Here is a 15,073-nt window from a genome sequence, read left to right on the forward strand (position 1 = left end):
CTAATGTTTCATCCAGTTATTTAATCTTTTACTGCATTTTACATTGAATCAGATGTGATCATTAAAAGACCTATTCAGACAGAAAAGGAATATATATGCATAAGTTCCTATTTTACTGTTAGCCTGCTCTTTCTTAAATCACACATACTTAGATTATACAGTCAAGAAAAACCAAGAAAGCTTACAGAAATTCAATTAATTTAACCTAATGAACCTCCTATCTTTAAAGGTAAACCCCACAACTTTAGACAGACGGTGTGCTATTTTGACTCAGTCTTCCATACAGAACTCCATCAAGATGATTCAGAATTGTATTTGGAATTAAAAGACACAATTTTTTTCTTTCATTTCTTTTAGGAAGTGAGTAAAATTCAGCCAGATGCTGACTCAGAGGCACAAAACATTCTTAATTTCTCAACTACATCATATCTGAAACTTCTAAGTGGCCCCTGGAAGGACAGTCTTTTTTCAGTAAGAAATCATCTCCCCATCCACAAACCTGACGCAGCTAATTTTATAAACTTTACACAAACAACCACTGAATACCCAATACAGTGCAAAAATATCCATTGGATAATGCAGAAAGACTACCAAGGATCATACCTGCGCTGGAGAAGAAAAAAAATAAAAAAATTTTTGAACTTATTGGTCTCCTATTATTTGTTTTTAAAACATTAGGTTTCTTCTGTACTTTTTAGGAGACTGGAATAAAGGCCTTTCTGTTCTGTACTCTAGTACTTTGGTCCACCATCTCTAGATCCCTGGGATTAAAGGAATCCATTAAAGATTGGCTTTGCATAGTGATCTGTTCATGTTCCTCCAATAAAGCTGCCTCTCTCCCTTTAATCTGAAAGATATTATAGCTACTTTCCACTTCCTGGTAACTCCTTCTCAGACTCAGCTCTTGGCATAGGATTGTGGTTGGATGATATGGATATCTTAGCTAAGGAGGAAAGTCACTACTCCACGATACTGGTTATCATGTAGATGCTGCAAAATCTGGCTTTGATCTACCAAAAGATGTGCCACAACATTAACACACACAAAGAAATTTTGGAATTTGTAATGCATTTCTAATACAAGACAGGAAACGGAAAAAAACACAGCTTCTGAAATACTAATGTTACTTGTAGTTATCATGAATTACTATTAAAGAAAATTGAAAAAAATCAATATTGGAATTTGCTATTTTTTTCTTAATATTTCTCTAGGATTCATTTGTTAATACTTTTGACAGAGACAATGCCCATATCTCCTCCTCATATAATTTAACAAAGTAGTGTCTGCAAATGCAGAATAGGTTGCACAAGTTTTTTGTCTAGGTTATTAAGTGCAAAATAATTTTTTGGAAACATTCAAAGCTGAAGAAGACAGAATTAAAAATAGTGAAAGCATTACTAAGCAATTATTTAAATAACTACAGGGAGATTAAAAACAGAATAAAAAATACATCTGATGCGAGACTTCATCCTGGGACTGCAGAATAGATTCTCTGAAGCTTATTATATTTGTTGCTCCACAGTTGAAAACAAAACCTCAGAAGTTTCAAGGTGCTACAAAAAAATTGAACATCTGGGAAAAAAAACTCTAGCAGTGGAATTAAAAGAAGGAAAACACTTACAGAAATATTACTTCTTAACATAAACTAGTGCTTACATGCAAGTTATCCTGCAGAAATTAAACACTAATGACAATTTCTTGTAAATCCTGACAGATTTCACTTGCAGTTGAGTTCCATCTTACACCACCTCTCCTCCCTACCCAGCCCTCCACTTATTTTGATGCTTTGATTTTTGCAAAGGATGCTGCCTTTGCTTATACAAAAAAGGAAGATGTTAAACAGAACATCAGTTCTTAAAAGGTGTCACATGGGATGCTAGCCTCCCTTTTCTGTTTTTGCAAAGGGTAACTATGCAAATACATGCTGCTGTAAGAAAATGCAACTGTAGAAGAGATAGGCAACCTAATACACCAGTCCAAAAAGCTTTTGTGATAACAGAAGAAACAGGTGTCACACTGTGCATAGAGCAGAATTTGCTAGGAACTAGTTCATACTCACACCCATTCTGCTGTTTCCTAAGTAGTTGGACTGCAACTAATATCAGTATATCTAATATATATAATTATGCAATCCACATCTCTTGTGTAGCTATTCTCTAGATGAGATCTCCCTGATCAAATTATATAATATTTACTATAAATACACATCTCATTTTTATTTTATTTCAAGTTCTTCCAAATCACCCTACTGTTTAATTATTGCCGAGGGAGAGAGGAAACAGCTGCAATACACCACCAGCACAGAAATGAGACTATTTAGAAAATTTCAAAGTCAAGAATTTGAGAGAGAAAAGCATAAGAAACAAAGACACAAAATGTTAGTCCTCCCAAGTAAACCTTGAGGATGGAGCCTTGGAGCGTAAGGAACACAGACTATAATTTACATGTCTTCTTTTCTTTCAAGTGAGGCATAGATTAGCCTTTAAGCACTGGGAATATCTGGAAAACATGTTTTGGAACAAAAAGTAAATTTATTATTTAAGATCATCCACGATTATCTGTACAATTTCTAAAAGGGAAAAAGAAAAGATATCCTTGTTCTTGTTGGAAGTGCTACAGGCTAGCTGACAGTTTAAGCCTTCATAGGACACATGAGGGAACTCCACAGATTTGAATATTGTTTGGAGAAAATTTTAGAAAAGTGGTGAATATTGAAAGGGAGGGTAAATACTTACCCTGCCTTTATACACAATTAACAATACATTTTAACTTCCCTCCCCAGAGATAAGAAACTTGAAAATATTTCCATTTTACATATTTAATGCACAAGACAGTGTCTCCCTTAATTTTTAAGCATCAAATATGAGCTTTCAAGAAATGTAATATTTACTTCTACATAGCAGCTGCAACAGAATGCTACAGAATTATGGCCCTACCCTTCTTAATTCTGAGGAGAATTAGCATCAGGTCATTTTGAAATAAGAAATACTTTTTAAAAACGTTAGAAAAGAGAAGGAGGAGAAGACAGGAAAAGAGACAGAATTTAACTTGTCTTTTTAGATCACTGTATGTAAAGCACAGCGTAGGACCTGCAAGCAGACCTTAAGCAATCTAGGGTTAGAATCAAGTCCTCCATCCTGATCTCTCTTGTCCAGTTGTTACTGCTTCTGTCTGGTACAGAACAGGATTTAAAGCCAAACATAAAAAAGGAACCCAAACAAACTCAGCATTATCTCTGTTATATATGCACATAAACATCAATACTCCCAAATTATTTTCAGAGAACTTCACACTCATCCTAGTTCTCGTTCTTTATATTAACCTTAATCAATCTAATTTTAATACAGAAAACTGTTAACTCCAAGAATTGTCCTCTGGGTCAGCCCATGTTGTATAATGTTCCACCTTGAATGACTAGCACAAGATAATCTAGCACAGATCACACATCCCGGATAAAGTACCACCCAAAATTCCACATTCCAACTAACTGATTGTGACTTGTTTTCTATAACTCAGAGTAAGAGATGTCATGAACTACAAAATTGCATGAACATAATTCCTAAACATACAAGACAACATAATTCAACAGGGTAACTGAAAATCCATTACATACATACCTAGAATCATGTGCTATGTACCAGTTGTCTGGTACATGTGCGAAACAAATAGAGCAATTAGTTCTCCCTAGGAATGCAAGCAAGTGCATTATTTTCAAAGCTGAGCAGAAATTTAGCTATCTAAACTAATTTTTGAGGAAATATGCTAAACAGCAGTCTAAAGAGAAGTTATATCATCCTATCCAGACATGCAGAACTCCTACCAGTATTTTAGCCAATATGCCCTCCTCACTCGATTCCATGGTAACCACTGCTTTGTCCGTTTCAATTTCACACAACGCATCTCCAACATTCACTGTTTCACCTGCAAAATATAACAGAACTTAAGGATACTTATCCTAAACTTCTTTTCAGATTATAGAAATAAGAGATCTAGCCATATAATATAGTCATTTTATATTCTTTAATATATTTTAAAGGTAGTTGCTCCCCCATTGTTTTAATCATATTGCATCTTTTCTTTCCAAATAAAACTGCCAAAATTCAAGAAACACAAACTGCTGTTATGTGTTCCAAATACTGATTTTTACAGTAGATTTTCCAAGAGAAAGCACACACACAATGAAATTTATTTCCAGAACCACATACTCAGTAACACTGCCATGAATAAAATACTGACTCTTCCATATTCATTGTCAGCCACCAGCCAGAGCAAGCTACTTGAAACTGTTTAAGACAATGGTCACAGGTGACAACATCTTTAAGTATCACAGTTCTTTAACTAGTATCTACACTACTAAAGACATTTAAATAAAAACCCAGGAATTTTATTCTCTTTGGAAAAGCACATCTGAAAGCGTGTTTAATCTCCTATATAGTTAAAAAAGTCTTTTAGGAATATACTTACTTTGTGAAATAAAAATATGCACAAGTGCTAGAAATTGCTTTTGCTACATTACACAAATCCATGATTAATTCTGAAGCATACTCTTCTGCTGCTTTTGAAGAATATCTGTATCTGCTAGCAGATGATAAAGGTATTAGGAGTCTGGATTATTTCAACAAATCAATATTGACTAGATGGCCAATATTAAAACTCAAATTACATTAAAAATTTTGAGGCAGTTGAACATTTTGACCTCCAACAAAATATAACTTTTTTCTTATAGAGACAACACATAGAAGCTTAAAACATGCCTACAATCTTATATGAAGTAAAATTTTAATATTTCCTCATTACCAGAAATGCTGCAACTGCATTACTGATCTAAGCATTTAGTTGAATCCCTGACATCGCTCTATTGTGCTTAAGCATCAAAACAAACCTAGTGCAGGTTACCACCTGTATTCAGGTAAGAGACAAATACTTTTTAAAAAAATATTATTTTCTCTTTTGGGACTACATGAATTAGAAGGGGAAACTTAGATGCTGTATGATACTTGTGATCTCTGCAGTAGGAAACAATGGAAGCATTCAACACTCAGTCACTTACATAGTTTTTAAGTCATAAATGTTCATATTACAGAAATTGGCAGAGAAATACATAAGGTAGCACCTGATCTCTTTAATGTAATAATCTAACAGCCACACTGCACTTTGCAATAACTAGAGCATAAACAATTTATATGAGGAAGTCAGAACTCCAGGCTCTACACTAGTGTTTTAATTTCACTGGATCATTAATTCAAGAAGCCCATATATCAGCTCATTAGGCAAGTACTTCTTAGCTGTTAAGAAATCAAATTGTTGGGCAAATTCTGTAATCTACAGAGCTGAGATTGGCAAGCAGAAAGGAGCTTAACTCTCTATCTTAATCTGCGATCAGACTGTAAGTGTTCTGCACCATTAAAAAGAAATCTCCGTGCTAAGAGACCTGCTGCAATACCTCCAGCAGTGTAGAGAGACAAAGGAAATACTTTCATCCATGTGTTTGTCACACATGACATCTCTTACCTTGGGTACCTGAGGTAGTTCACAGAAAACTAAGGATTCCCTTGCATAGGGAGGGCAAGAGGAAAAGTCTCCAGATAACGAAATAATCCAGTTTTCCAGTACTTTTTTTGTTTTCCTTTGATTGCTGCAGCCATAAAGTGGTCATAAATTTGGAAGGCAATTTATTAAATGCAATTTTAAGAATAAATCATAGCAGCATTCAAGTCTTATGTGTTTCAATACCCAAGTGCAATAGAAAGGATCATAGTTATTTTCAGTAGAGATTATAAAATTTGCTACAGCTCCTAATCAATGCCCACTTGGATGTCAATTACAAATCAGCTTTCTCTCAATATCTAGGATTGGAAAAAAATACTTTTACAAAGCATATCTTTGCTCTTACACTTTAAACTGCGAGAGCAGTACTTGCAACAGAAGTTGCCTGAAAAATCTGAAGGGGGAGGTTGTTTGCCTTTTTTTTTATTTTTTTTAATATAAGTTCTTACAGCTAGGCTGAATGGTCAGGATCTCTACTGAAGCAGAGTTTCCCTCTGGGAGATCACATCCAATTGGCATTCAATAGCCTACATGCTCTGTTCAGCTACTGACAGACAAGTATCCAAGTCACAGGATACAAACTGCATTCCTTAATGTACTCTTTGCAAATCAAATCAGAGTCGACTGAACATAGAGACTGAACTCCCTGGAGCTGATGTCTCAAAAGGTGGCATGAGTTACACTGCATATGGAAGCTGCTAGCACTGTTGTACATTCTATTTCCTGCCCACAATAACAAAAGGATTTTGGTCTCCTGGGCTGTCAGTCTATCATCTTTCATCAACATTAAATGCATACATAATAAATACATTTTTTAAAAAACATATTTTTCATCTCTGTGAGAACGACTTTATTACCCACAGGAATCAATATGAAACTGCATTAACAATGAGAAGGAAAGTAAATCTGTCAATTAAATTTAGTGCTTTTTCTTCTGCAGTACTGAAATCATCTGTCCATCCTGTGAAACTGTAAAATGAAAACATTTGATATTCACAAAAAGAACGGGAAAAATTATCAAAACAGTATTATACTGACCCCTTCTGGTTATACAGTGGGAAAAACATTTCATATGGAAGCAGCTTTCTTCTTTCGATTGATTAAAAAATATTTATTTCCTTGGATATTAGATTATCAAACATTTATATTCAGCAATGCCACTACTTTTAGATGGTCAGTTCTCTGGAGGATTAAGTAGTTAAGAGCATCCCTTACAGAGAGGAGGAGTACAAGCATTAAATCACTTTGCTATTTTCTTCAAAATTTATCTTGAGCTTTTTTTTAATGTTGCCATTATGATTATTTTCCAGACTATTAGAGGAAAAAAAGATATTGATAGGAACTTATTTGGTCACAGATGTGGTCAAATAAGATAACATACTCTATTCAGTTTTGGGGTTTTTTTCTAAATATAAAGTCCAGCAATAAAAATACTAAAATAGTTTTCTCTCAAAGTCCAACCATCAATTAAGATTTTATTTTAATTAACTAAAATAGGTGTGAAGCTTTTTTGCCTTTTGCATTAGGGTAGAAGTGTAGTAGAAAGACTGAAAAAAACCATTGTATGGCTTCTGCATCCTAACACCTTTTTTAAGAGGAAAGCTTATTCATTCATGTTGTAGAGCAAACAGGAATCTACTTCAACTTCTACCATGCTCTCTTTGCTTTCTTTTGCAATTTTGAATGCCATAATTATTGTCAAACAGGCTGCTGTTGATTTTTAATGTCTTACAATTATTGGAAAGTAATGAATAGAAAAAGGACTTTGGATCATTCCTTTCTCTCATAATCTTGGACTCAATTAACTGAAGTTTCAAAAACACTGGTGCAATTTCTTTTAATAGACACAAACTGCCATATTGTTACTAGTAAATTCTGCAGAAATTCTTACTGGAAGTTTCATGAGTAAAAAGTCATATCCACGACTGGAAATTTCCACATTTGGAAACAGGGTTATGACAGTAATTTAGATTTTTCTATCAGTTTTAACTGTAGACTAATATCTTTAATTAAGATATTAAACAGGAAAGCCTGATAAGCAACTATAAAAATACCATATCTTTCATGGTATTTCATGTCACAGCAGAAAAATGAAACACAGACTCTCCTCAAAGTCAATGGCTCTCAGACTTTCAAAGTAACAAGATCAGCATGACAAAACTGGGAATTAAAAACAACACACCCACCCACAGCGTGGAATATCCTAATGGAAACTTTTAAAAAATATGATCAATACAACCTTCTGGAAGGTAACTAAAGGAAAAACATTTCAGAAACAATTTCAAAGCAGGTATTGTTCAAGATGACAGCATCCATATAGCAAACATTTTGCTTCTAGATACTCATCCATAACCAGAAATAATAATCTTATTTTTACAGAATAGATTTACATAGCTAAAAAATTATGAAACATGGCCATAGAAAATGCTGTCTTACCTTCCTTTTTTAACCATTTCACAATGTTTCCTTCTTCCATTGTAGGAGAAAGTGCAGGCATAAGAATTTTAATACCAGGTGTACCTGCAAAATAAGCACATGGTTATCCAGACTAAATACTTTTTCAGTATAATTATTTTCTCAATTAACTGTTTAACACAAATGAAATTAAAACTGCATGAATCTTAAAGACAGAACAAAAGATTCACTATTATGCTCTTTTTTTTTAAGCTTACATTCAAGCATGCCCTCCAAGGAGCACAAAGGAAAACAAGGCACACTACAAAAAGAAATGGAAATTCAAGAACTCTGAATTCCTAGACCTGAAGTTTTGCTGATCGTATCAAAATCCACCACAAGCACTACATCTTTCTTTCTCCTATCCTCCTCCTCCTCCTCGACCCAGGCTGTGGAATTTTTTCCCGATTAAAGTATATCTTTTAATTAATAAATCCTTTGTGATCCTAGTAGTTCAGGCACTTATGATCTGCCTCCTTCATTGATATTTTCCAATGTTTATTTATACTTTTTACTAGTTAACTATATCTACTTAGTAGAAATTGCCTAATTTTTCAAGTTTCAGTGATTTTATCTTATGCATCTGCTAAAAACCTTGAAAAATTTCTCATTAGTGTTTCTTCTCACAGGTGGGTGTCTACGGAGAGAACAGCTAAATTCTTAGACTTTTTTTCCTTTGACAAGCCAAATAAAAAGATCTGAAGAGTCCAGTGTATTTAAGCAACACAACAGTATAACCTCTTTGGCCCTGCAACACTCTGCACCAGACACAGCCAGCGGGCAGGTCACTGCACTTTGCCAGTTGACTGAGCTGGCTCAGTAAACCCGCACACAGAAACAGCACCGTGCAACAGCACCCTGCCTGCCATGTTAGTGGGATTCTTCCAAGGGCAGAGCTCAGGAATACAGCACATTCCTTGGCTTCGTAGCAAATTACATCTCTTGTCACTCGATCCGCTACAGCAAAGCAGTAGTCTGACATTAACACAAGGGATACTACCTTTCTGAACTTCCAAGAATAGTTATGATGCCAAAAGAAAATATCTTTTTAGGTACAACTTTGTAAAAGCAGTTTTTCAGTACCTGGCTCATTTTTGAAGCTCTTTTTTAAACTATTACGTCTGAATCTGTATTTAGTTAGAGAACAGAAACAGACACATAGAAAGTACATTGTATGCAACAGCAAGGTTCAATTCTGCTTCATATTCCCTTTTCTCTAATACCTATCAAGAAGGGTTATTATCATTCAATAGGAAACAACACCACATTTCTCCCAGTTCCTATATTGCTTAGGGCAAGCAGAAACAGCTAAAAAAACTTCGAAATTAATCCTTTTTAATTTTTTTTTTACTCATTATCTGCTTTACAGTTCAAAATTCTTCTAGTTCTTCATTGTCCTTTTTCTTCCAGAAGCTCTGCTACAGTCCATGGAGGACAGGGAGGTGATCTGGGACAGACAGTGCAGCTTCACCAAAGGCAAGTCCTGCCTGACCAACACAGTGGCCTTCAGTGATAGAGTGACTACATCAATGGACAAGGGAAAGGCTATGGGTATCATCTCTCTGGACTTCTGTAAGACCTTTGACATAGTCCCCCCCAACATTGTTCTCTCTAAACTGGTCAAATAAGGATATGATGGGTGGACTGTTCCGTGGATGAGGATTTGGTTGGATGGTCGCATCCAGAGGGTAGTGGGCAATGTCTCAATGTTCCAATGGACATCAGTGAAAACTACCTCTTGGGGTCCTGGTGGATGAAAAGCTGGTCATGTGGCAGCCTTCTGGCTCACAGCCCAGAAGGCAAACCATATCCTGGGGCTGCATCAAAAGCAGCATGCCCAAGCACCGCCCAAGCCCCGCCTGAGCTCCACCTATACTCCGCCTATTATTAATATGCATAGATAGATGTTGTAATCACTTGAATATGCATTTAATCACATCTGAAAATTGTATAAAAGCGTTGATTCTCTGGGAAGCCTTCGAGCAAGTTTGTCCAGCGCGAGCTGGCTTGCTCCCAGCGCTGCAAATAAATACCTTTGCTGCTCAAAAGATCAAAGTCTCTGAGCAGTTTCTCAGACCAATTTTTCAGATTCACAGGTCAAGGGAGGTAATTCTGCCTCTCTGTTCTACTCTGGTGAGATCCCACCTGATGTACTGCATCCAGCTCTGGAATCCTCAGTACAGAAAAGACATGGATGTGTTGGAGGGGGTCCAGAAGAAGGTCACAAAAATGATGAGGGAGGGAACACCTCTTCTATGAAGAAACATCAAGAGAGTTGGGGTTGTTCAGTCTGGAGAAAAGAAGGTTCCATGGAGACCTTATTGCAGCCTTTTAATACTTAAAGGGAGCTTCTAAGAAAGATGGAGACAAACCTTCTAATAGGGCCTAGGGCAACAGGACAAGGGGTAATGGTTTTAAACTGAAAGAGGGTAGATTTAGACCAGATATAAGGAAGATTTTTGGTGAAATGCAAGAACAGGTTGCTCAGAGAGTTGGCAGATGCCCATCACTGGAAATATTCAAGGCCAGGTTAGATGGGGCTCTGAGCAACCTAATCTAGCTGAAGATGTCCCTGCTCACTGCAGGGGGTTGGACTAGATGACCTTTAAAGGTACCTTCCAACCCAAACCCTGCAGTGATTTTTTAAAAAATGTGAAATGGAAACACTGTAGTGAACCCCTAATGACCTAAGCAGCCATCAATGATCTCAACATTTTAAAATGCACCAAGAGCAGAAAGAGAGTAATTTACCCCCTAAAGCCCTCTCAGACAGCAACACAATCAGGATCATGCTCCCCCAAACACTTGTATTTTGTGGAAATCAGCCCAGTTGCATAGATGATGTTCCCAGAAGACTGCATGAGCAAATATACATATTTTTTGTCTCAGATTTACCACGGTACTTAAATGTTTTTCAGTTTAATATTACTCAAGACTGTAACGTTTAGAAATTTATCCAGACAATGTTCCTTGTAATGCTGACAAGTCCCATATGAATTACCTTCAAGGATTTTCTTTAAAAAGTTTATTCTTGCAACCTCTTGTCTTGGACTATTACACAAAGAAATGGACTAACATTAAGGATGTGAATGCCTATCTATGTTCATTTTCCAAATATAGTTTTGTACTATTTGAAAAATGTCTGACAAATTACAAGTTAACAATTGGCTTTACACTATACGTATTTACTCATAAAGAGTATTAACAGATAACAGCAAGCAGAAAAAGAATACATTACAGGATGCAAAGAAGTGTTCTCAGTTTCATTGGTCTAACTCGACAAGTCTAACTTTGACAATCAAAACATTATTTTGAAGTCATATCCCACAAATATCTAGGACTACTGAGAACTAGTAGATAGAATTCCCAGAAAAAAAAGTGGAAATTATCCACATTTTTAACGAGGAAAAAATTAATTTTTAAACACGGTGGTTTACATGTTTCACTTCCACGAAGAGCCACTCGATCCATTTCCCAGAACATGCTTCATACTTTGGCATAAGTACAAAACTGAGCAATAAATTTGTGCAACTGCAACATTTTCCCTTCAACGTTATGAACAACTACCACAAAACATACAATCCATTCTGGTCCTTTGATCAAGTCAGGAGAGAAGATTCAGCAGCAAGTACCCATTAAAAAAGTAAAAAAAAAAAAGGATACAAAGCAGAAGGGGGAATTAAAAAAAAAAAAGTTAAGGCACATGTCAAGTCTGAAAATGAGAAACTGCCACTTTCTCTACTATTGTGCCCTACAGCAGGACTGGTAACTGTAATGGAGAAGCAGAACTCAAACTGACCTAGAAGGTCTCTGACTACATCTTTAATAGCCAGTACAGCTGTTAACAATCTTCCTGGGCACTTAACTACTTATTACTAAGTCCCACTAAAACAAAATCATGCCACACAGAATAAACCCACTTGACACTACATAAAAACTGCAAAACCTCTACTAAATGGGAATTCAGACAAATAAAATGGTAACTCAAAAAAATTCTTTCCTTCATCCTTCCTCAGCTTTCCACCTTCTCCATGAAGGGATTCAATGCATATTTAGGCTGTATATCAAACAGTGAGAAGAGCAGGGCTTTAAGAGAAGAACAGACCAGTAGACCTCTATAATTTCCTATAAATTACAATCTAAGAATCCCAATGACAGGGAATTTTCTATTTAAACTTACACAGTGTAACACAGTTTTATTACCTCTTCTTGTCCTCTTTTTATATGGAACCAACTACAGCATTTTCATACCAAAAAAGCCTGCAGTGAACTGAAGAGAAATGCTTTAATGTGCCCCACAGACAGGTATTTCATAACCTCCTAATTCATACTCTGTAGTCAATAACTGAAACATTTACTCCAACTTGACACCAATTCTAAGACTAAGATACATTAAAAACAAACGAAAAATTGACAGACCTCTAACATAAAGAGGTCATTCTATTTTTTCTATTTTCTATTTTTTTTCTATTTTCTATTTTTCTTCCTTCCCTATGACCAACAAACTAGGAATTCCATTTTGAATTAATTGTTTTAATTATGCAAGACAACTTTTCCTCTACCAGCACCATAGACAAGGATAGAAACACAGAGAGAAACAAAAAACTAAAGTAACACAAGCAAACTAGATCCATATGAGCCAATACTTCAAATGATGGTATTTTCAGAAACAGAAAAGAGAAAAAAATAAAACTAGTGCTAAAATAAAACTGACTTAACTTTAAATTCTCAAACTAGGAACCAAGAGTGAGTTTTATGTCCAGAAGAGCTGTAGTTTACCAGAGAAAACATGAGTTTTGTCTTTGTTTTCATTTGAGAGGCCACAATAAACATTTAAGAAAGACAATGTCACCAAGATATGTACCACCTTGAAAAGCTGTAAGGAATATTAGAAGGGTTCAGAGAGGAAAGACTGAATGAGTTAAAGGAGTGATATATCCACCTTAAAACACAAAAGCTTACCGTAAGAAAGTAAAAAAGGTTTCACTCATTTCCATATCTAATTTAGAAATTTAACTCCAACTGGATATAAAATACAGTTACCACAAAGATTGCGTGGGAGGACTGCAGACAAGAGGTCTCTAAAGAGTTAACAATAATTTCAAGGTAGGTAATCCTGCATTGGGCAAAAAGACAAACATATTATATGAAGAAAGAAGCAAATTTTTTCTAATAAAATTTGAAAATAAGTAACACTCATTTCACGAAAGGGATAGACTTCCCTATATCACACACAGCAGGTTTTGCAAAAGGAAAAGGTTTTCATACTGCAAAGCTGCAAAAGCAATGAGTGCTGGAAAGAAGGGAATACTGAGATCTAAACCACAGTCATTAAAAAGTCTCTGAACTACTACTGAGTTTTATTACACAAGCTTATTTCTTTAAAAGTGCACTTAAAACCCAAAGAGTTCACGCTCAGCATCACACCAGGACCTCATAACAATGCACCTGGTTATTGTTTAAATGTTTTACAACTTGTAACTTACAGATCAAGTAGCGAAAGATTACATTTCATTTCAGCATCCAAAACTCTTCCCACGTCTCTCAGAGACAGAGGAAAATATGGAAGGTCAATAGATGATCTGCCTGATAATTCTGCAACAAAACTCCTGAAAAATGCATCTTGAAAAGTTGTTGTCATAACCTCACACCTTGATTCCTATGTGGGAATGTATGCTAGACATGCAATTAATAAATACAAAATCCACTTCTCTGTTAAATAAAAAAATAAAAAAAGGAAAAAATAATTACATAAAATACACATTCCATGCCCTTCTCTAATTAGTTGAAACATTACCTGAAAAGTAAGAGGACAGAAGTGTGGTGGAATCTCCAAACATGAACCCAAAAAACCACCAAAAAGTCTCTTTTTTTCAGTGCTTAGCTATACTTAACCCCTAGAAAACACTCCTCTATTTTCCATGGTAAGAACTTTTCTCCTTGTCCAGAAGAGAACATTTTCATATTTGAAGGCCTAATCTCCCATCACTCCATTTTCCTCTCTGAATTCCAACTCCTTCAGGTGTTTTTACCTTTACTAATTCTCACTTCTCTCTGCAATTTCTCCTTTCAGCCCATAGGCATCCTAATGCACTTGCAGTGCCACCGGAGACCAAACCAAAGAGCACCCTGCCAAACAAACCCATCTCATCCACCTCCCCATCACTGCTGCTCAGTTTCTGCCCAGCATCAGCGGCCTCTAACCCCAACACACACCGGGCAACACCGGGCATTCATAGCTCCCTGCCCTCGCACAGCCTTCACTTCTTGCCCAGTTCAGGACGAACTGCCTCCCGTGGGAGGGACCCTAGGCTGGAGCAGGGGAAGGACTCCGACTCCTCTACCGGAGCAGCGCCAGGAACAACCCGGGATGGACTGACCGTAACCCCCATTCCCGTCTTCCTGCACCGCTGGGGGTGGGAGGGAGTGCTAGGAGAAAAGTGTTTTTAAGATTTGCTTTACTTTCCATTATCCTGCTCTGATTTCGACTGGTAATAAATCCAATTACTATCCCCGAGTCGTGTCTGTTCTGCACACGGCAGCAGTGGCTGAGTGACCTCCCACTGCCCTTACCAACGCATGAACCTTCTCTTATACCCTCTCTCCCCCGTCCAGATGCGGAGGCAGTAACAGCGCGGCTGCGGTGGGTGCCAGACATCCAGCCAAGGTCAATCCACCGCAACAACCCGCCCTCACTCCTCACTCCCCGCCGCAGGCACATCTGCAGCAGGGCAGCCATCACGGCGGCCTGTCACTCACCCAGCAGCTCCGGGGTGCCGTGCAGGTGCCTCCATCCCACTCGTCCGGCGACGGGGAGCCCCGCGCCCAGCGCCGCCCGCCCGGCCCGGAGCAGCCGCAGCGCCCGCTCCCCGCTCAGCCGCAGGGACGCCGCCATCTTTCCGCTCCCGCCCCGGGGCTGCCCCTCTCCCTGCCTGAGCAGAAAGAACCCGTCCCACCCGCAGCCTGCGGTGCCGCCGCCTCAGCCCTGAGAAGCAACGGCTTCACCGCCCCCGCCCGCCCCGCCCGCGGCACCAAGCGCCCCTATTGCCCCGGGCACAAGCAAACGCCAAAC

The 15,073-nt window shown here is 37.5% G+C and overlaps 1 protein-coding gene across 5 annotated transcripts in view; it reads right to left on the reverse strand.

Moving 5' to 3' along the window:
- Nucleotides 1-14,911, reverse strand: part of PDHX (pyruvate dehydrogenase complex component X) — a 36,916-nt gene extending 22,005 nt beyond the window's left edge. The window contains exons 1-4 of one of the 5 annotated variants that reach the window (XM_027641763.1): nucleotides 14,216-14,249; nucleotides 10,753-10,755; nucleotides 7,984-8,067; nucleotides 3,821-3,921 (exon numbers count right to left, since the gene is read on the reverse strand). In XM_027641763.1, coding sequence (XP_027497564.1) covers nucleotides 3,821-3,921; nucleotides 7,984-8,067; nucleotides 10,753-10,755; nucleotides 14,216-14,234 — 207 coding nt within the window. In that variant the 5' untranslated portion in view covers nucleotides 14,235-14,249. Of the gene's footprint in view, nucleotides 1-3,820; nucleotides 3,922-7,983; nucleotides 8,068-8,219; nucleotides 8,245-10,752; nucleotides 10,756-13,798; nucleotides 13,857-14,215; nucleotides 14,250-14,463; nucleotides 14,486-14,760 lie in introns of those variants that run through there. The other 4 variants (XM_027641760.1, XM_027641765.1, XM_027641762.1 and 1 more) reach the window with 4 other exon arrangements.
- Nucleotides 14,912-15,073: the final 162 nt, after the last annotated feature.

The sequence above is a fragment of the Corapipo altera genome, unplaced genomic scaffold (genome assembly GCF_003945725.1).
Source record: "Corapipo altera isolate COAL_440 unplaced genomic scaffold, ASM394572v1 23b, whole genome shotgun sequence".
In the NCBI taxonomy this organism is placed as follows: Eukaryota; Metazoa; Chordata; class Aves; order Passeriformes; family Pipridae; genus Corapipo; species Corapipo altera.